This window comes from Globicephala melas, chromosome 2 (assembly GCF_963455315.2).
Source record: "Globicephala melas chromosome 2, mGloMel1.2, whole genome shotgun sequence".
Taxonomy (NCBI): Eukaryota; Metazoa; Chordata; class Mammalia; order Artiodactyla; family Delphinidae; genus Globicephala; species Globicephala melas.
Window position 1 is genome coordinate 37,534,151 of NC_083315.2, and position 21,466 is coordinate 37,555,616.

Here is a 21,466-nt window from a genome sequence, read left to right on the forward strand (position 1 = left end):
CCGCCCCGCCCCTTCTGCCGACAGACTCCGCGGCGCCGCGCAGCCCGCGCCGCCGCCCCCGAGCGCCCAGGTGGGCGGAGTTGCGGATGAGGGGCGGGATGTTTTGGTGGGCGGGGGTCCCGGTGACGGCATCCGCGCGCGCCGCGCTGGGGCTCAGAGCCTGACCGTCCCGCGGCGGGACTACGCTCACACCGGAGCGGGTGGGTGTGGGCCGGGGAGGGGTGGCGGTCGAGGACCGGGGTAGGAGGGAGGAGGCGCGCGCCTGGACCGGGTGGCACGGTGTCGGCACGCCTGGGGAGCCCTGACCGAGCACGGGGACCTCCCCCATCCTTGCTTACCAGTCTCCTGGAAGTCCGTGTCTGGGCGGGTGGGAGTCTCCCCTTTCCTAAGTCGGGGGCCTGAGGACGGCCTTATGGGCCTGGCCAGGAGGAGCTAGCGCCCACGCTGCGAGAGTTGGATTCGCATTTGAAATCACTTCTCCGAACTTTCCGCGAGCTCCTATCCCTTGCCTGGCGCTTCTGACTCCGGTTCCCCTACCCCGGGCGCCCGACCGCCCCGGTGTTGTCCGGGCGCCTTCGGTGCGCGGAGCACTGTGCCCCGAGCCGGGGTGCGGAGAAGCCGGGACTGCACGGGTCTGGAAAAGCTTTGGGTGAGGGGTGCGCGAAGGCGCCCACAGTATCGCGTGGCAGTTACCGCTGTGGCCCCAGGGCCGGGCACCCAGCAGGCGCTGATGATTGAATTAACGAAAGAACCGTTACAGCTGCTGAGAGACGTTAAGTAGTGAAAAATAAAGTGCTGTGACCTGGGGGTGGGGGTAGGGAGTGGTGAGGACTGCGATAAGAGAAAGGAGGAAGGAGATGGGGAAGTTTCCTTGGATGAAGATTATTCATCACTATTGGGCAGCTACTAAGCGTCGGACCTTGTGCTGGGTGCTGAAGATGCAGCACGAAGGGGACAGGAGGGTCCCTGCCTCCCAGCTCCCAGATTGGGACGTGGGGGGGGGGACGACGGGTAATCTGTCTTTTGCAAGGGAAGGGAGTGGTCAGTGGCTGATGGGAGAACCACAGGGCATTGTGTGTGTGTGTGTGTGTGTGTGTGTGTGTGTGTGTGTGTGTATGTGTATGTGTATGTGTAGTGGTGGGGGCACAGAGCAGGGGCCCCTCCCTGGCTCCCTGAAGGTGGGACCAGCCTAAGCCTGGAGGGATGAGGAGTCTTAGGCAACACTGAGTGTGCTGCAGGAGGAGAAAGGTGAGGAAAGGTGGGGTATAGGGGGTAGGCAGGGCCCATTAAAAGTTTTTTTTTTCCTGTTAAGGTTTTGAATCTCAAGAGCATTAGGGAGTCTCTTCTGGGGGGAGCTTAAATAGGAGAGTGATGTGAGCGCATTTGCATTTCTGAAAAATGCCCGTGTTGCTGCATAGGAAGGTGCAGGGAGGCTGAGGCCAGTGAGGAGGCTGGTAAATGTCATTCCGTCGAGATGTCGGTGGGCAGGATCAGAGCTTTGGTAATAGGATGGAAAGAAGCAGGTGTACTTGATATTTAGAAGATGGGATTGGCAGTATTTGATGGTGGGGGCTTGGTCTCAAGCGGTACGTGGGCCTCTCACTGTTGTGGCCTCTCCCGTTGAGGAGCACAGGCTCCGGACGCGCAGGCCCAGCGGCCATGGCTCACGGGCCCAGCCACTCCGTGGCATGCGGGATCTTCCCAGACCAGGGCATGAACGCATGTCCCCTGCATCGGCAGGCGGACTCTCAACCACTGCGCCACCAGGGAAGCCCTGCTTTTTTTTTTTTTTCGCATCTTTATTGGAGTATAATTGCTTTACAATGGTGTGTTAGTTTCTGCTGTATAACAAAGTGAATCATTGTATGTGTACATATATCCCCATATCTCCTCCCACCCTCCCTATCCCACCCCTCTAGGTGGCCACAAAGCACTGAGCTGATCTCCCTGTGTTATGCGGCTGCTTCCCACTAGCTATTTTAGATTTGGTAATGTATATATGTCCATGCCACTCTCTCACTTCATCCCAGCTTCTCCTTCCGCCTCCCTGTGTCCTCAAGTCCATTCTCTACATCTGTATCTTTATTCCTGTCCTGTGCTGACTCTTTTTAAGAAGGTGGAGCAGGGGATGTGAGATGACAAAGGCAGAGACTATGGAAAACCCAATAGGTGTTAGGGAAGAGATCCCTGATGTGGTGCTGCTTGTGTGTGTGTCTGTGTGTCTTCCTTCTAGGAGATAGGGTCCCAGGGGAAGGATGCAGCTGGAACACAGAAACCCTTGGATGTCAGGTGGAGGAGTTAGGGCCTTATTTTGCCAGTGATGGGAGCCATGAAATGTTACTGTGTAGGATTTTTATCGTGGCCCTTGCAGCATCTGGGCATTAGGTTGGGGCACGGAGGATGTTCTGAGTTTTGACCACCCTCCCTTTTAATCCTTGCAAGGTCAGGAGCTGCAGGATCTGGCTCCAGGTCACCTGCAAAGTGAGTCCAGGTGCTGATGGCAGGGGCCTCTTCCTCTCTTCGCAGGGCAGGGAACAGCCTTCCCTCAACATGGGGCTGGAGGCCCAGAGGCAGCCAGGGGCTGAGGAGGCCCCAGTGAGGGTGGCCCTTCGAGTCCGCCCATTGCTGCCCAAGGAGCTGCTGCACGGGCACCAGAGCTGCCTGAGGGTGGAGCCGGGGCACGGCCGGGTCACTTTGGGCCGGGACCGCCACTTTGGCTTCCACGTAGTGCTGGACGAGGACGCCGGGCAGGAGGCTGTGTACCAGGCCTGCGTGCAACCCCTCCTCGAGGCTTTTTTTGAGGGCTTCAATGCCACCGTCTTTGCCTACGGTCAGACAGGCTCCGGGAAGACGTACACCATGGGGGAGGCCAGTGTGGGTGAGTGACCCTGCTTGAGGCCCCCTGCCCTTGTTGAGGGTCCTCAATGTCTCCTGAATTTCTGCCCCTGCCCTCTTGCTGCCATTCTCTGTTGAAGATGAGGATGCTGGGGGAGGGGGGAGGGGCAGGTTTCCTAAACAGATCTGCAGCCCGGAGTGGGATCAGCTGTGTCAGTGGGCGGGTCGGGCAGGCAGGAAGAGTCCTCGGAGGTGAGTGACCTTCTCAACTCCATAGAGATGGGACCATGCTGTCTGGCTGTGGGGACCTCACGGGGAGGAAGGGCACGGGAAGTTGGCTTGTCTCTGGAGGTTGTTAGGATGGCTGCTGGGGGTCAGGAATCCATGTTCTGGTCAGAGTGGTTGGAAGGGGAACTGTCCTGGAAGAGATATGCTTTGGCTGCTGCATAGCAGGGAAGTAGGCTGGTTCCATGAGGCTCTGGAGCAGAGTTTTGGGAGAGATGCTTTAGGCCAACTGAAGGAACTGCCCCCTTTTAAAGAGCATGAACTGCTTTATCCTAGGTTTTAAAAGTGTACATGTTTGTTGTGGAAAATTAGGAAAATACAGAAAACACATACACAAAATAAAACTTACTTGATAATTGCCTTTCAGAAATCACTCACCCTGTTAGCATTTCAGTCTTTCTGGGTGAAAATTAGTATACGTTAAAAAATGGTATAATAGTGTACCCACTCTTTTGTATCCTGTTTTATTTTTTTAACAGTATATCATGAACATTTCTCTGTATCATTAAATATTCTTCAATCAAAAATTTTAATGGCTGCCTGGCATGCCATTGTGAGTATAAGGTAACTTATTTAACCAGGTCCCCTGTTTGGATGTTAGGATGGACACTTAGGATGTTTACATTTTTATTGAGTTATGAGGAAGAATATGTTCTGAATATCCTCTTATTACTTCCTTGGGATAAATTTAGGAGGTCCTTTAGGTAACTGAGCATAGACTATGGTAATGAGTCTCCAGGAGTAATCAAGCAAAGGGTATCTGACCGCCTGGCAGAGATGTAGTGGAGGGGATGCTTACATCATGAAAGGGATTGGTTGAACCTTGAGAGGTTACTTCCAACTCTGAAATTCTGCCTGACCACCCTGGGGCATGGCCTAGCTCAGGCTGCCCAGCCCATCCTGGCCTCTGCTGCTGCCTTCTCCACACTGGAGCCCCATCCTCCAGCTGCTGCTAGGGGCTTCTGGGCCTTGTGGGTGCCACATCCAGCTGAAAGCATGGTGGCAGGAGGCCCTGCGGTGTCTCCTCAGCCTCTCTTCACGAGGACGAGCAGGGCATCATCCCACGGGCCATGGCTGAGGCCTTTAAGCTGATTGATGAGAATGACCTGCTTGACTGTCTGGTGCACGTGTCCTACCTGGAAGTGTACAAGGAGGAGTTCCGAGACCTGCTGGAGGTGGGCACCGCCAGCCGTGACATCCAGCTTCGGGAAGATGATCGTGGGAATGTTGGTGAGGAACTCCTGGGTCTACCACTGTCTGGGAGCGGGATACCTGGCTTGGGGAGGCTTTACCTGCTTAGGGTGGCTTACCTGTCTGGTGGGGGTACCTCCTAACTGGGAAACCAAGCTCTGGAAAGTTTTGCTTTCGCTTCCCGTCTCTACTGAGTTCAGTATACATTGGTGTGCCCAGAGTGATAAGCATTGAGGTAAGCGTGGGGAAGCTGGAGCCCCCTCAAGCCCCAGCCAGTATGGGCAGGACCCCCTGGGCATGGGGAAGGGAGCCCTGAGTCAGGAAGAGCTTTAGGGGACCAGCCGTGCTCTGCCTGCTCTCCTGGCTGTCAGTCTCAGGCTGCCCCTGCCCTGGGCTCATGGCCTTCTGTGCCCGCAGTGCTGTGTGGAGTGAAGGAGGTCGACGTGGAGGGCCTGGATGAGGTGCTGAGCCTCTTGGAGATGGGCAATGCAGCACGGCACACGGGGGCCACACACCTCAACCACCTCTCCAGCCGCTCACACACTGTGTTCACCGTGACCCTGGAGCAGCGGGGGCGCGCCCCCAGCCGCCTCCCCCGACCTGCTGCGGGCCAGCTGCTCATCTCCAAGTTCCACTTCGTGGACTTGGCGGGCTCAGAGAGGGTGCTCAAGACGGGCAGCACAGGCGAGCGGCTCAAGGAGAGCATCCAGATCAACAGCAGCCTCTTGGCGCTGGGCAACGTCATCAGCGCCCTGGGTGACCCCCAGCGCCGTGGCAGCCACATCCCCTACCGGGACTCCAAGATCACCCGGTGAGCCGCCGATGGCCGCAGGCCCACAGAGAAGGGGCCCCAAGAGCCACGCTAGTCTGTTCTAGCTGCTGTCTGGCCTCTGGGGTTGGGGGGAGGTGACTAGGAGATGGGTCCCCATCAGGCGGTTCGAGGTATCCGGCCCATGGGGAAGCACGCCGAGGATCGGACCCTGTTTGGGGTCTGTACCTGGGACGTTGGGGCCCCTAACGCGTCTTGCCTGGCGCCCTCAGGATCCTCAAAGACTCCCTGGGCGGGAATGCCAAGACAGTGATGATCGCTTGCGTCAGCCCTTCCTCCTCGGACTTCGACGAGACTCTCAACACCCTGAACTACGCCAGCCGCGCCCAGAACATCCGCAACCGCGCCACTGTCAACTGGCGGCCTGAGGCCGAGCGGGCACCTGAGGAGGCAGCGGCTGGCCCGCGGGGGCCGCCTAGACACCGCTCGGAGACGCGCATCATCCACCGGGGCCGGCGCGCCCTGGGCCCCACCGCCGCCTCCGCCGCGGCCGCCGCCCGCCTTGGCGCCGAGTGCGCTCGCTACCGGGCCCGCACTGACGCCGCTTACAGCCTCCTGCGCGAGCTACAGGCCGAGCCCGGGCTGCCTGGCGCCGCCGCCCGCAAGGTGCGCGACTGGCTGTGCGCCGTCGAGGGTGAGCGCAGCGCCCTAAGCTCTGCCTCCGGTCCCGACAGCGGCATCGAGAGTGCCTCCGCCGAGGAGCAGGCCATGCAGGGACCCGGCGGACGAAAGGTGGCCAGGGGTCAGGTGTGGCCTAGGGGTGGGGAGGGGATGGGGAAGGAAGAAAGTCTTCATACAGCTAGCTGTGTCCCTGTCCCTTGCTCATTAGCAGAGCACATTCGGGATTCAGAGGCACTTCTGCTGGTGACCTTGATGACTTTCCAATCCTCAGCGTCTCTATCTGTAAAATAGGGATAGCATTAGTATCTACCTCCTGGTGATGTAAGGACTGAAGGTGTCACAAGTGCAGGTGAAGGCTAGTTGTTCCTAATAATAGTGATGTTATTGTTAATGAAAATATGATTAATAATTACAAGAGCTGGCCCAATGGCTTGTGGAGGGGACTGCAGGTCAGGTGGGGTCTCGAGCCCCTGTTGCAGGTGGGGCTTGGAGCAGAGTAGCAAGCCCGGCTAGGGGAACCTCTGGCAGGGCAGGGAGAGGGCTGAGGTGTCTCAGGGACAGGCAGGCTTGTCTTGACAGCTCCTGGCCCTGAAACTGCTCTCCCGGCCCCATAGGAAGATGAGGGGGCACTGCAGCTGCTGGCCCTGCAGAGCCAGGTGGCCCGGCTGGAGGAGGAGAACCGAGACTTTCTGGCTGCGCTGGAGGACGCCATGGAGCAGTACAAGCTGCAGGTGGGGCACCCCCTTCCACAGTGGTGGGGGGGGGCACTTCTGCTGGGAGGTGAAACTGAGCTGAGCCTGTCAGGATGAGAGGAAGTTAGCTGTGTGGGTGGGGGGGCGGGTTCTGGCAGGATGGGTAGAGATACGGGGTGCGCAGTATGAGCAAAAGTGTGGAGGTGAGGAACACATTGGTGCGGGTGGGTGTGCAGGATGGTCATGAGGATGGATAGGAAGTGGGACTGGAGGGGTAGCAGAATGAGACTCCAGAGCTGGGCTTTTCCTTTTGTCCCAGGGTAACTGGGTCAGCATTGCTCCTGGCGCCCTCTGGTGGCAGTGAATGGCATGGATATGGAGGGAGTGATAGGATGTGGCAGGGTGGGTGAGTTTGAACCGGAACTGATGCAGTGTGTGTGCGCGTGGGAGGGACACCAAGAGGTGGTCAGAGGTATTTGGCCCTCCTCCATTTTAGCACAGAGAGGGCAGGGTGGCCTCAGATGTGCTCTTCAGTTTCCTGCACTTCTGCCTCTCAGCATCCCTGCACCCTACCTTTCGCACTTCCGCGTTGCCCCATCCGCACTTGGACCGTGTCTTGCAGAGCGACCGTCTTCGTGAGCAGCAGGAGGAGATGGCAGAGCTGCGGCTGCGGCTGGAGCTGGTGCGGCCTGGCTGGGGGGCCCCAGGGCTCTTGCAGGGCTTGCCTCCTGAGTCCTTTATGCCCCGGCCTCACACGGCCCCCCTGGGGGGTGCCCACACCCATGTGCTGGGCATGGTGCCCCCTGCCTGCCTTCCTGGAGATGAAGTTGGCCCTGAGAATTGGGGAGAGGTGAGGAGGTGGCGTGTCTGCTGGGCCTGTTGACCTGGGCAGGCTCTGGCAGGGGAAGGTGATGCTGGGGAATGTGTCCCTCACCCCATGCTTTCATGGGACCAGCTATGAGATGCCCCTTTCTGGTGGTTCCTAGAGGAATGGCCAAAATTTGCGTAGGGCTTCTCAGAAGGATCTGGTGCCGTTGAGCATCCCTGGAGTACCTGGGATCGCTCAGAGTGAGGAGGTTATAGAGGGGCTTCTGGCTTCCAGTATGGAGTGGAAAGCTCACATACTTCCAGGGGTGGGGAGCTCATCACCTCCGAGGCCACACCCTCTCCATCTTTGGACGCGTTTCTTTGCAAGTTCACTCTTTCCTGAGCTCTAATCTGCTCCTCAAGCCTGGTCTCTTGTTTCTAGTTCTGTCACTTGGGGCCTTTTGGACAAAGGCTACTCCTGCATCTGCCTGAGAGCTCTGGGTCATCTCAGCTCTAAAGGCCTGAGGGACTGAGGAGAGGGAGGACGTGGGTTTGGCAGAAGCCTGTTATGCAGCCCCCCTACTCTAGCAGGGCGTTGTTGGTGAGATAAAACTTGGTGCAGATGACCTGTATACGAGACAGAAAGGACCAGTTGTCCCCCGAGGAGTGCCAGGTTTGCTATGGGAGCCGGAGCAGGGGTGGAGAGGGGGAAGAGAAGAGGGGGAGAAGAGGGAGGAGCGAGGGAAGAGGGAGGAAGCTCCTGCTCCGACTTGAGAGTGGAAAGGCTTCCCAGAGGTGTCATTTGAGCTAGATCCTGAAGGTAAAGTAGGGCTGGAAGAGGTAGAGATGTGAGGAGCATGCAAGGTGGGTGTAGGTGGGAGCAAAGACTTGGTGGTGGGAGATGGCTGATGAAGAATGCCCTAGAAGCTTCCTATCCTGAAACCTGGCATTCCCCTAGCAAGTGACAAATGGCGGGGAGGCTGGAGCCAAGTTGCTGGCAGAGGGAGAGAGGCTGGGAAGTGGCTCTTCAGCTGCATCAGAGGAAGAGGAGGCGGGGGGGGAGGAGGAGCCACCCCGACGGATCCTGCACCCACGCAGGTGAGTGGGACCCACGGCCCACCTGACAAGGACTGGCTCAGGGCCCCGGCTGGGCAGGAGGAGGATCCCACTGGGGTCTCAGGGTTCCCTCGCCTGCGTCGCCCTGGCCGGCCCTTGGGGGAGAACAGGCAGGGACTATGGGCTCTGAATCAAGAGTTCTCGCTGGGGTGAGTGTGCTGAGGGGATGGGCCCAGACTTCCTGGTTCTCAACCTCCAAGGTGGCCCTCGGTTCCCCCAGCTGCCCTGCACCCTCTAAGCTCAGCTGCTGGCCTCAGAATTCTGCCAGACTGACATCCTGGGGTAACAGTGACCCTGGTGGCCTCTCTTCCCCTCCTGGGCCCAGGAGGTAGCTGGGCTGGGGAGGGATACAGGCTCCCACTTCTGCCCTCCAGGAATAGGATCAGTAAGGGGAGCCAGAGGATGGGGGCCCGCCCAGGGAGTCCACTCAACAGGAAGGGCCCAGAGCTTCGCCTGGAGGAGCTGGGTGCAACCATTTCGGGGCCCAGAGGTGAGCTGGGTAGGGCACAGAGAGGGTCCTGACCCCTTTTCCCCTTCATGGTCCTGGACTGGCCATCCTGGACAGTCCACACACAACCCCTGGCTGTTGCTGGCCAGGGCATGCCCTCCCCCTCCCCTCCCCTCCCCTCCCCCTCCCCTCCCCTCCCCCTCCCCCCCACTGTTAGCTGGGACAGCGGCCCTGACAGTCAGCCTATTACAGTGGTTGGTGGGAGCCAGGCCCTGGTTCGGCCCCACCAGGCCCCCACTGCCATGGCCTCTGAGTGGCGGCTGGCCCAAGCCCAGCAGAAGATCCGTGAGCTGGCCATCAACATCCGCATGAAGGAGGAGCTCATAGGCGAGCTGGTCCGCACAGGTGAGGGGGAGGGTTTTTGGGCTGGCCTCCCACCTGAGGGTGGTTAGGAGCGGGGTCCAGGTGGCATAGGTTTGGTAAACCAGCTCAGTTTCTTCCAGATATGTGACCTTGAGCAGGTAGGATAATGCCTCTGTGCTTCAGTTTTCTCCTCTCTGAAATGGAGATAGTAACTGAACCTGCTTTATAGGTTGTTGAAATGAGCTAATTCAAGTGAAGTGCTTAGGCTGGCTTTCAGGAAGCATTAGTTCTTATTATTGGGTTGGCTGAAAAGTTCGTTCGGGTTTTCAAACGAACTTTTTGGCCAACCCAATATTATTATCAATTGCTGTGTGTCAGGTACCACACTGGGCACAGAATCTCCTGGTCCTTGGGAGCAAACAGCGTCCCCAGATCATCTACGTCTACTACTGGTGATACTGGTGAACGAGCAGGGGATGATTTTTGGTGGTGACTAGTTGAGCTTTTTAATTTTAATAGTTATAATTTTATTTATTCCAAAATGCACTGGGAACAGTTTCAAATAGACATATGAGAGTCCCTATCACCAGATTTAGCATTTCCAAGCTTTGCTCGCATTTGTTTTATCTCTCCCTTTTTTCTTTGCTGAAATATTTTGAAGCAAATCCAGGACAGCATGTCATTTCATCCCTATACCTTTCAGTATGCCTCTCTTTCAACATTTTAACCAAAATGCCATTAGCACATCTAACAGAACTCATGCCCTTTCAATGCCCAGAGCAGAAGCAGCTCTACAGCAGTGTCTGTGTGCAGCTCCGGGCTTGTCCACACATTATATTTGCACGTTAGTTCTCTGAAATCTCCCTTCTCTCACCTTTACACAGTCATCCTATAGAATGTTCCAAACTCCAAATGTTCTGGGTTTTGTCTATTAGCTTCCTGTGGTGTCATTTAGCTTGTCCCTCTGTCCTCCATATTTCCTACAAATGGAAGTTAGTTCTAGAGGCTTAGTTGTATGCAGGCTCAAGTTACATATTTACTTTAGCATGTGTTAGTTAAAAGTAAAACAAGTAAACCCGTATTTTCCCTGGGTCACTGCTATGGATAAGGCTAATTTAAAAAATGTGTCAATTTAAAGAAAAATATTAAGTAAATCACAGTTCTAGGGGTACAGAGTTGTGGCAAAATCCATGTAGGTGTCCAGGGCTGACAGAGGTCTGGAAAAGCTCCCGGGGGAATGAACTACAATGCTCTTCAGGCAGAGGGGCTGTGCTGACACGACCCTCGCCTTTTCTTCCAGGGAAGGCGGCCCAGGCCCTGAACCGCCAGCACAGCCAGCGCATCCGGGAGCTGGAGCAGGAGGCAGAGCGGGTGCGGACTGAGCTGAGTGAAGGCCAGAGGCAGCTGCGGGAGCTTGAGGGCAAGGAGCCCCAGGACGCCAGCGAGTGTTCGCAGCTCCAGGAGTTCCGCAAGAGGGTTGCTGCCGCTCAGAGCCAAGTGCAGGTACTGACCTGTCCGGACCCTGGGGGTAGTGGTTGCTGCCTCCCAGGCTGGGGTTCTGGGATCAAGACATGTGAGCCCTGGAGCCCAAGCTCACTGTGGAACCTGTGGGTGCTCAGGCCCTCGTGCCCCAGCCCCGGCTGGTGGCACTAACGCCCTCCTGGTCTCTCAGGGTGAGGCTGGCATTAGGTAGAAGCTGGCGGTGCTGGGAGTCGGCTCAGGTTTAAACACAGCAGAGGCAGGGAGGTGGGGCCTGCCCGAAGACCATCTAGGAGACCAGTGAGGGTGAGGGGTGGGCATCGGGAGAAACCAGCCTTCTCTCCTGCAGCTCCTCCCGCCTCCCTCCATCTGTCTACCCTTCCAGTTCTCCATTTACCCGCCTCTCCAAACCATCATCCCTCTGTCCATCCACCCATCAGTCCATGTGTCTATCTAATCCATCCATCCGATTGTCCTTTTATCAGTTGGTATGACTAACTGTCCGTTTATGTGTCTATTCATTTGTCTTTCTATTCCCCTTGATGGACCCTTGCATTATCTGTCCATCCTGTTTTTTACCTTTATATGATCCCATCATCTGTCTGTCCACCCACCCTGCCATCCATTCTTTGCAGCTGTCCATCCATTATTCATTCCTTCTTTTCTCAGTTCAGGTGTCCAAGAGACCATACAGTAGAGTGATTAAGAGCACAGGTTCTGGAGCCTGTGCTCTTTGTTTGGGTTTGAATCCCAGCTCTGCCATTTACTAGCTATGTGTCTTTGGTCAAGTTTCCTAGCCTCTCTGTGCCTCAGTTTCCTAATCTGTTAAGTAGGAAACCTTTAAAACCTTTTCATCAGATTGTTAGGATCATTTAGTATACTGAGAGCACTTGATGTAGCGCTTAGTACGTAATAAGCATCGTAGTAGCTTGACATTCTTATAATTTTGATATTTTAATTAGTCCGTCATCCATCTGCCTGTTTTCCCTTCTGTCTGTCCCTCTATGTGCCGTTCTTCTGTCCTGCCTGCCCTTGTTGAGTGCCCGGCACCATGCCAGGCTCTCGGCAGCCCCCACGCGTGGCCCAGCAGAGGCTGTGTTGGTCCCAGGTGCTGAAGGAGAAGAAACAGGCGACAGAGCGGCTGGTGTCGCTGTCGGCCCAGAGCGAGAAGCGGCTGCAGGAGCTGGAGAGGAATGTGCAGCTCATGCGGCAGCAGCAGGGGCAGCTGCAAAGGCGGCTTCGTGAGGAGACAGAGCAGAAGCGGCGCCTGGAGACAGAGATGAACAAGCGGCAGCACCGTGTCAAGGTCAGGCGCTTGGGCGGTGGGGTGCCTGTGTCCCAGCCAGGAGGCCAGGCGGGGCACACAGCCAGGGGAGCACTTACAGCCACGTGACCTTATAAAGCGGCTCACTTGGCTTCCCTGAGTTTGATTTTTTACTTGAAAATGAGGAGAGTTATGGGAAACTCAGGGCTAGGGTGAGAATTCAGTAGGATGAATTATATAAGGGGACTGGCATCTTGCAAATGTTTGCTTCTGTTTGCGGGTCCCCAGCGAGACTTGGGGGTGGCGAGGCTGGGGGTTGCTGCACAGGGCTGTCTTGGGAGCAGGGTAGGCACTCCTTTGGGCTTGGGGGATCACCGGCTCTGGGAGGATGCGGGTACCGCTCACGGCCCTGCCCACTGAGCTTCTCGCCCTGCACATCCCCAGGAGCTGGAGCTGAAGCACGAGCAGCAGCAAAAGATCCTGAAGATCAAGACAGAAGAGATTGCGGCATTTCAGAGGAAGCGGCGCAGCGGCAGCAACGGCTCTGTTGTCAGCCTGGAGCAGCAGCAGGTGGGGCCTGGGCTGAGCCTGCACCCCCAGGGGCACCCACAGCCTGGCTGGGCAGCCTGGCCAGTTGCTAGAGTCCCCGGGGGGTCAGATGGTGGGTACACCATTCTCCCCACCTGACCTGGGTGGCCGCCTGCACCACCCACGCAGCCAGAGGTGAAAGCTGAGTTCCCTCCCCGCCTCCACTGTCCCTCAGAAGATTGAAGAGCAGAAGAAGTGGCTGGACCAGGAGATGGAGAAGGTCCTACAGCAGCGGCGGGCGCTGGAGGAGCTAGGGGAGGAGCTCCACAAGCGGGAGGCCATCCTGGCCAAGAAGGAGGCCCTGATGCAGGAGAAGACGGGGCTGGAGAGCAAGCGCCTGCGGTCCAGCCAGGTGAGGTCCTGCCAGGTGAGGCCCTACCCGATGAGGCCCTGCCATGGGAGGCCCTGCCAGGTGAAGTCCAGCAAGGCGAGAGCCTGCCAGTTGAGTTTCTGCCGGGTGAGGTCCTGCCAGGTGAGATTCCATCAGGTGAGGTCCTTCCAAGTGAGATCTCTCCATTTGATAACACTGCCAGGTGAGTTCTAGACAGGTGCGGTTCTTCTAGGTGATGTCCCTGCCAGGTAAGTTCCAGCCAGGTCAGGCTATATCCTATGGATCTCTCAAGAATTCTAGGGCTTTAGGGTGTCTGTGATGCAGGTGCTGCTGTGTGGATAGAAGAACCTCTCCAAGTATCTATCCCACAATTCATTTTACCTCATTAACCACCTGCTCTGGACTGTGCAGGCAGAACAGGGAACCACAGGTATGGAGAGGTGGTATGGCCAGAGTGGAAGAGCCTTCACTGGCACTGGAGGCAGATGAACCTGGCCCCACCCAGCTCTGCTAGGCTTCATTGCCTCCTCTTGAGCAGGAAGCTTCTGAGCCATACCTTCCTCCTCTGTCAGATGGAATCACAGTGTGGTCATGAGGATCAGAGAAGGCGTATGTCACACACAAAGCCCAGAGCCTGTTCCAGGAGCGGGTGCTCAGGCTAGATGCCCACAGGGTTCCAGACTCACTTCTGCCCTCATGGAGTCCAAGAGGATTCAGCTGGATTATCTGGAACTTCCCTCGGCCACTAGAGCCCTTACTTCCTCCCACATCAGGTTCCCAGAAGGGCCTTTGGGATTTGGCCACTGATTTCCCATAATTCCCATCGCAAGCTGGAGTCACGTCATCGCCGTAACAGGCCACCACCATCCCGCTCTGTTTCTGCCCGGGTTGTTCCCTCCTTGTCAGGACTGCCCTTTCCTCAGCTTGTCTGTATCCTCCTTCCAGGCCGTCTCTGGGGGCCCCTCTTCAGAGGCTCGGGTCCCATAAGTGCCCACTCCCCGGCTTATGCAGAGCTGAGAGTCAGGCCTCCCGCGGAGCAGCACTCCTCAGCATCCTGTGGTGGGGCTGGGCCATCCCTGTCGCCCTGGGGAGGATGGGGCCTGCTTCTTCCCTAATCACTAGCTGTGCCGCCCACAGGCCCTCAACGAGGACATTGTGCGTGTGTCCAGCCGGCTGGAGCACCTGGAGAAGGAGCTCTCCGAGAAGAGCGGGCAGCTGCGGCAGGGCAGCGCCCAGAGCCAGCAGCAGATCCGTGGGGAGATCGACGCCCTGCGCCAGGAGAAGGACGCGCTGCTGAAGCAGCGGCTGGAGATTGACGGCAAGCTGAGGCAGGGCAGCCTGCTGTCGCCTGAGGTGCGCCCTGTGGGCTGGCCCTGGCTGCCTGCTCCACGCTGGGTTGCGGGCCTTGCTGCTTTTGGACACGCACGCGTTCCTCCCGGGTGTTAGCCCACCAAGAACGCACAGAACTGGCCCTCCCCCCCACCGCTCCAGCCCCCATGTCTGGGACACACGGCTGGGGCCTGGCTGCCCTTGGTCCCGCCCAGCTGGACTCTGGACTCGTTCCGCGTCCTGCGGCACGTTGACCTCGTGTATGTATCACGAGCTCACACCTCTCAACTCCCTAACGTGGGATGAGAGTTGGGACCATGTCAGCACACCTCAGCCACACAGGTTTGCCCTCCTGACAGCAGAGAAAGCCCATGTTAAGAGCAGCGGACTTCAGCAGATCCTGGGTGCCTCTGTGGTCCCAGCACGCCTTCCCTTCAGTGCAGGGTCTCCCGAGTGCAGGTCACGCCAGAGGCCATGTGCTCCAGAGGGCAGCCTCTTGGCGAGCCCCAGCCTCCTGTACCCCCCCGGGCTGAGGCTGAGATGGAAGTGTCCCTGTTCCTGCCGTAGTGGCCAGGGGCCCCTCTCTCCATGTGCTGACTCTGCCCTAGGACGAGGGGACATGTACGGGCTGAGTCATGGCTGCGTGTGACTGTTGCAAGCCTGCCCGGGACCTGTTCAGGGAGCGGGCGTTCCGTGGAGCAGGAAGCCAGCGCTCCACCTCCACACGTCCCATGTCCCCGCAGGAGGAGCGGACGCTGTTCCAGCTGGACGAGGCCATCGAGGCCCTGGACGCTGCCATCGAGTACAAGAACGAGGCCATCACGTGCCGCCAGCGGGTGCTGCGGGCCTCGGCCTCCTTGCTGTCCCAGTGCGAGATGAACCTCATGGCCAAGCTCAGCTACCTCTCATCCTCGGAGACCAGAGCCCTACTCTGCAAGTACTTTGACAAGGTGGGTCACTGGCCCACGAGCCCCTGACTCCTCCTCCTGGAACTCAGTGGGAGAAGGTTGATGATGTTGGTGGCTAGTTGGCCAAATACCTGCTGCCCCTGGTTGAGGATCCCCTGGGTGAAGGGAGCCGGCACTGGGGCTGAGCCTGGCTGGGCCTTGGGACAGGTGGTGACACTCCGAGAGGAGCAGCACCAGCAGCAGATTGCCTTCTCGGAGCTGGAGATGCAGCTGGAGGAGCAGCAGAGGCTGGTCTATTGGCTGGAGGTGGCTCTAGAGCGGCAGCGCCTGGAGATGGACCGCCAGCTGACCCTGCAGCAGAAGGAGCATGAGCAGAACATCCAGCTCCTCCTCCAGCAGAGTCGAGGTGAGGCCCAGGCCTGCCCCAAAGGCCGTGGTGACTGCCGCCTGCCCATAGCCCCTTGCCACCTGTTTCTGCCTTTTCCCTCCAGACCACCTTGGTGAAGGGTTAGCAGACAGCAAGAGGCAGTATGAGACCAGAATTCAGGCTCTGGAGAAGGAGCTGGGCCGCCACATGTGGATCAACCAGGAACTGAAACAGAAGCTCAGTAGTCTGAATGCTGCGGGCCAGAGCAGGGGTAATTGTTATGTGCTGTCACCAAGCTGGCCAATGCCTTGCCCTGACGTCAGGTTTTCTTTGTTTTGGAGAAAGCTTAGAAACCACTCTAACTTCAGCTCTTGGGTCATTTCACATGTTGCTTATTGCACTGGGGCATTGGAAAGCTAGGACTTCAGGAAGGTGCTGTTACTCCATTTCTGACAAGGATGTTGTTATTCCCAGTGACAGGTGGGGAGAAGAGGACCCTGTGCCCGGAGAACAGACAAGCCCCTGGAAGTGAAGATGAGCCCCACCCGGCACCTGAGCCTCTGTGGCAGCCCCCCGTCACTGAGGGTGTGCCCCGCCCCCGTGAGGAGATGCGGGACTTGGTACATGCCCCGTTACCATTGACATGGAAACGCTCGAGCCTGTGCAGCGAGGAGCAGGGTTCCCCTGAGGAGCTACGGCAGCGGGAGGCCGCTGAACCCTTGGTGGGGCGGATGCTACCTGTGGGTGAGATGGGTCTGCCCCGGAACCTCGGGCCCTTGCCCAAGCCCCGGCGGGAACTGCGAAGGACCAGCCCAGGGATGATTGATGTCAGAAAAAACCCCCTGTAGGCTCTTGGGGCAGAGCTGGGCTTGGAGGGAGATTTGGAGCCTGCTGAAAGTTGTGATGTCAATGCTCCCTTCTGTGAAGGAGTCTTTACCTCAAACTCTAAATCAGGTCCTGATTTTTCTAATTGGAGTCAACAAATTTGGGCCACAGCCCAGAACTGTTTAAAAAAGATGCAGATTCCTACCATTCATTTCCTTTAAGCTGCAATACCCAATTGCTACCTTCTGGCTTTTTAAAAAATTTTTATTTCATATTAGAGTATAGGTGATTTACAGTGTTGTGTTAATTTCAGGTGTCCAGCAAAGTGATTCAGTTATACATATACATGTATCCATTCTTCTTCAGATTCTTTTCCCATATAGGTTATTACCGATTATTGAGTAGAGTTTCCTGTGCTATATAGTAGGTCCTTGTTGATTATCTGTGTTATATATAGTAGTGTGTATATGTTAATCCCAAACTCCTAATTTATCCCTCCCCTTACCTTTTCCCTTTGGTAACTGTAAATTAGTTTTCAAAGTCTGTGAGTCTGTTTCTGTTTTGTAAATAAGTTCATTTGTATCATTTTTTTAGATTCCACATATAAGTGATATCATATGATATTTGTCTTTGTCTGACTTACTTCACTTAGTATGATAATCTCTAGGCCCATCCATGTTGCTGCAAGTGGCATTATTTCATTTTTTTATGGCTGAGTAATATTCCATCATATATATGTACCATGTCTTTATCCATTCCTCTATCGATGGACATTTAGGTTGCTTCCATGTCTTGGCTATTGTAAACAGTGCTGCAATGAACATTGTGGTGCATGTATCTTTTCAAATTATGGTTTTCTCCGGATATATGCCTAGGAGTGGGATTGCTGGATCATATGGTAGCTCTATTTTTAGTTGTTTAAGGAACCTCCATAATGGTTGTGTCAATTTATATTCCCACCAACACTGTAGGAGGGTTCCCTTTTCTCCACACCCTCTCCAGCATTTATTGTTTGTAGACTTTTTGATGATGGCCATTCTGACTGGTGTGAGGTGATACCTCATTGTAGTTTTGATTTTTATTTCTCTGAACATCTTTTCATGTGCGTTTTGGCCATCTGTATGTCTTCTTTGAAGAAATGTCTATTTAGCTGTTCTGCCCATTCTTTGATTGGATTTTTTTTTTTTTTTATATAGAGCTGCATGAGCTGTTAGTATATTTTAGAGATTAATCCGTTGGTGGTCACTTTGTTTGCAAATATTTTCTCCCATTCTGTGGGCTGTCTTTTCATTTTGTTTATGGTTTCCTTTGCTGTGCAAAAGCTTTTAAGTTTAATTAGGTCCCATTTGTTTATTTTTATTTTCATTACTCTGGGAGGTGGATCCAAAAAGATATTGCTGTGACTTATGTCAAAGAGTGTTCTGCCTATGTTTTCCTCTAAGAGTTTTATAGTATCCAATCTTACATTTAGGTCTTTAATCCATTTTGAGTTTATTTTTGTGTATGGTGTTAGAGAATGTTCTAGTTTCATTCTTTTATTAATGTGTGTATCTGTCCAGTTTTCCCAGCAGCACTTATTGAAGAGACTGTCTTTTCTACATTGTATGTCCTTTCCTCATTTGTTGTAGATTAATTGACCATAGGTGCATGGGTTTATTTTGGGGTTTTCTATCCTGTTCCATTGATGTATGTGTCTGTTTTTGTGCTAGGACCATACTGTTTTGATTACTGTAGCTTTGTAGTATAGTCTGAAGTCAAAGTGCCTGATTCCTCCATCTCTGTTTTTCAGGATTGCTATGGCTATTTGGGGTCTTTTGTGTTTCCATACAAATTAAAAAAATTTTTGTTCTAGTTCTTTGAAAAATGCCATAGGTAATTTGATAGGGATTGCACTGAATCTGTAGATTGCCTTGGGTAGTATAGTCATTTTGACAGTGTTGATTCTTCCAATCCAAGAACATGGTATATCTTTCCAACTGTTTGTGTCATCTTCAATTTCTTTCATCAGCATCTTATAGTTTTCAGAGTACAGGTCTTTTGCCTCCTTAGGTAGGTTTATTCCTGGGTATTTTATTCTTTTTGTTGCAATGGTGAATGGAATTGTTTCCTTAATTTCTCTTTCTGATCTTTCATTGTTAATATATAGGAATGCAAGAGATTTCTGTGCATTAATTTTGTATCCTGCAACCTTACTGAATTCATTGATGAGCTCTAGTAGTTTTCTGGCAGTATCTTTAGGATTTTCTATGTATAGTATCATGTCATCTGCAAACAGTGACAGTTTTAGTTCTTTTCCAATTTGGGTTCCTTTTATTTCTTTTTTTTCTCTGATTGCTGAGGCTAGGACTTCCAAAGCTATGTTGAATAAAAGTGGCAAGAGTGGACATCCTTGTCTTGTTCCTGATCTTAGTGGAAATGCTTTCAGCTTTTCACCATTGAGAATGATGTTAGCTGTGTGTCTGTCATATGTCATATTTTAATTCTTTATTATGTTGGGATAAGTTCCCTCTAGGCCCACTTTCTGGAGAGTTTTTTTTATCATAAATGGGTGTTGAATTTTGTCAAAAGCTTTTTCTACATCTACTGAGATGATCATATGGGTTTTATTCTTCAGTGTGTTCATGTGGTGTATCACACTGAGTGATTTGCAGATATGGAAAAGTCCTTGCATCCCTGGGATATATCTTACTTGATAATGGTGTATCATCCTTTTAATGTATTGTTGGATTCTGTTTGCTAGTATTTTGTTGAGGATTTTTTTTTTATCATCAGTGATATTGGCCTGTAATTTTCTTTTTTTGTGGTATCTTTGTCTGGTTTTGGTATCAGGGTGATGGTGGCCATATAGAATGAGTTTGGGAGTGTTCCTTCCTCTGCAGTTTTTTGGAATAGTTTCAGAAGGATAGGTGTTAACTCTTCTTTAAATGTTTGATGGAATTCACCTGTGAAACCATCTGGTCCTGGACTTTTGTTTGTTGGAAGTTTTTAAATCACAGTTTCAATTTCAGTACTTGTGACTGGTCTGTTTATATTTTCTATTTATTCCTGGTTCAGTCTTAGAAGGTTGTACCTTTCTAAGACGTTGTCCATTTCTTCTAGAGTGTCCATTTAATTGGCATATAGTTGCTTGTAGTAGTCTCTTATGGTCCTTTGTATTTCAGTGGTGTCAGTTGTAACTTCTTTTTCGTTCCTAATTTTATTGATTTGAACCCTCTCCCTTTTTTTTCTGATGAGTCTGGCTAAAGTTTTATCAATTTTGCCTGTCTTTTCAAAGAATGAACTTTTAGTTTTATTGATCTTTTCTATTGTTTTCTTTGTTTCTATTTCATTTATTTCTGCTCTGATTGTTATGATTTCTTTCCTTTTACTAACTTTGGGTTTTACTTGTTCTTCTTTCTCTAGTTGCTTTAGGTATAAGGTTGGGTTGTTTGAGAATTTTTTGTTTCCTGAGGTAAGATAGCATTGCTATAAACTTCTCTCTTAGAACTGTTTTTGCTGTGTCCCATAGGTTTTTTTTTTTTTTTTGCGGTACGCGGGCCTCTCACTGCTGTGGCCTCTCCCGTTGTGGAGCACAGGCTCCGGACGTGCAGGCCCAGCGGCCATGGCTCACGGGCCCAGCCTCTCCGCGGCATGTGGGATCCTCCCGGACCGGGGCACGAACCCGCGTCCCCTGCATCGGCAGGCGGACTCTCAACCACTGCGCCACCAGGGAAGCCCAATCCCATAGGTTTTTGATCATCGTGTTTTTGTTGTCATTTGTCTCTAAGTATTTTTTGATTTCCTCTTTGATTTCTTCAGTGATCCATTGGTCGTTTAGTAACATATTGTTTAGCTCCATATGTTTGCACTTTTTTACAGGTTTTTTTTTTTTTTTTCCTGTAATTGATTTCTAATCTCAGTGTTGTGGTTGGAGAAGATGCTTGATACGATTTCAATTTTCTTAAATTTATGGAGGCTTGCTTTGTGGCCCAGCATATGATCTATCCTGGAGAATGTTCCATGCATACTTGAGAAGAATGTGTATTCTGCTGCTTCCAGATGGAATGTTCTGTAAATATCAATTAAGCCCATCAGGTCTAACGTGTCCTTTAAGGCCTGTTTCCTTACTAATTTTCTGTTTGGGTGATAATGTCCATTGATGTAAATGGTGTGTTAAAGTCCCCCACTACTGTTGAGTTAATGTCAATTCCTCCTTTTATGGCTGTTAGCATTTGCCTTATATGTTGAGGTGCTTCTATTTTGTAGGCATATATATTTATAATTGTTATATCTTCTTGGATTGATCCCTTGATCATTATGTAGTGTCCTTCTTTGTCTCTTGTAACAGTATTTATTTTAAAGTCTATTTTGTCTGAGTATTGCTACTCCAGTTTTCTTTTGATTTCCATTTGTATGGAATACCTTTTTCCATCCCCTCACTTTCAGTCTTTATCTGTCCCTAGATCTGAAGTGGGTCTCTTGTAGACAGCATATATATGGGTCTTGTTTTTGTATCCATTCAGCCAGTCTATGCCTTTTGGTTGGCTCATTTAATCCATTTACATTTAAGGAAATTATCAATATGTATGTTCTTATTGCCATCATGTTTTGGATTTGTTTTTGTAGGTCTTTTTTCTTCCCTTCCTCTTTTGTTCTCTTGTGATTTGATGACTATCTTTAGTGTTGTGTTTGGATTGCTTTTTCTTTTTGTCTGTGTATCTATTGTAGATTTTTGGTTTGCGGTTACTGTGAGGTTTTGATATAGCGGTCTATATATATACAAGATTGTTTTTAGTTGCTGGTCTCTTAATTTCAAATGCTTTTCCAATATCCTGCATTTATATTCTCCTCACAATGATGGTTTTGATATCATATTTGTGTGTGGATGATTTTCTACCTTTTCAGTGTATTTGTCTTTACTGGTGAGCTTTCCCATTTGTAATTTTCTTGTTTCTAGTTGTGGCCTTCTTTTCTGCCTCAGTAAGTTCCTTTAGCATTTGTTGTAAAGCTGGTTTGGTGGTGCTGAATTCTGTTAGCTTTTGCTTGTCTGTAAAGCTTTTCATTTCTCTGTCAAATCTGAACGAGAGCCTTGCTGGGTAGAGTTAGAGTATTCTTGGTTGTAGGTTTTTCCCTTTCATCACTTTAAATAAATTATGCCACTTCCTTGTGGCCTGCAGAGTTTCTGCTGAAAAATCAGCTGAAACTCCCT

General features: G+C 52.5%; 1 protein-coding gene across 2 annotated transcripts; it reads left to right on the forward strand.

Annotated features, from left to right (window-relative positions):
- The first annotated feature begins 114 nt into the window (after positions 1 to 114).
- On the forward strand, positions 115 to 17,305 carry KIF7 (kinesin family member 7). 2 transcript variants are annotated; one of them, XM_060293853.1, is made up of 19 exons: positions 115 to 200; positions 2,527 to 2,878; positions 4,150 to 4,350; positions 4,729 to 5,122; positions 5,353 to 5,872; positions 6,376 to 6,492; positions 7,076 to 7,303; positions 8,219 to 8,358; positions 8,751 to 8,866; positions 9,077 to 9,229; positions 10,488 to 10,690; positions 11,775 to 11,972; positions 12,375 to 12,500; positions 12,694 to 12,870; positions 13,987 to 14,202; positions 14,922 to 15,128; positions 15,294 to 15,492; positions 15,578 to 15,724; positions 15,928 to 17,305. In XM_060293853.1, the coding sequence occupies exons 2-19, from the start codon at positions 2,551 to 2,553 to the stop codon at positions 16,299 to 16,301; spliced, it is 4,044 nt and encodes a 1,347-aa protein (XP_060149836.1). In that variant the 5' UTR covers positions 115 to 200; positions 2,527 to 2,550; the 3' UTR covers positions 16,302 to 17,305. The 2 variants fall into 2 exon arrangements, with proteins under 2 accessions (XP_060149836.1, XP_030734499.2); XM_030878639.2 differs by lacking the exon at positions 115 to 200 and having other exon boundaries at positions 1,959 to 2,878.
- Positions 17,306 to 21,466: the final 4,161 nt, after the last annotated feature.

Bases quoted from the DNA above. Each gene is read 5' to 3' on its own strand.
- KIF7 (XM_060293853.1), top strand. From the start codon at position 2,551: ATGGGGCTGGAGGCCCAGAGGCAGCCAGGGGCTGAGGAGGCCCCAGTG. The intron at 8,359-8,750 runs GTGAGTGGGACC...TCTGCCCTCCAG, and splicing joins CGGATCCTGCACCCACGCAG to GAATAGGATCAGTAAGGGGA. The intron at 15,129-15,293 runs GTGGGTCACTGG...GCCTTGGGACAG, and splicing joins TCTGCAAGTACTTTGACAAG to GTGGTGACACTCCGAGAGGA.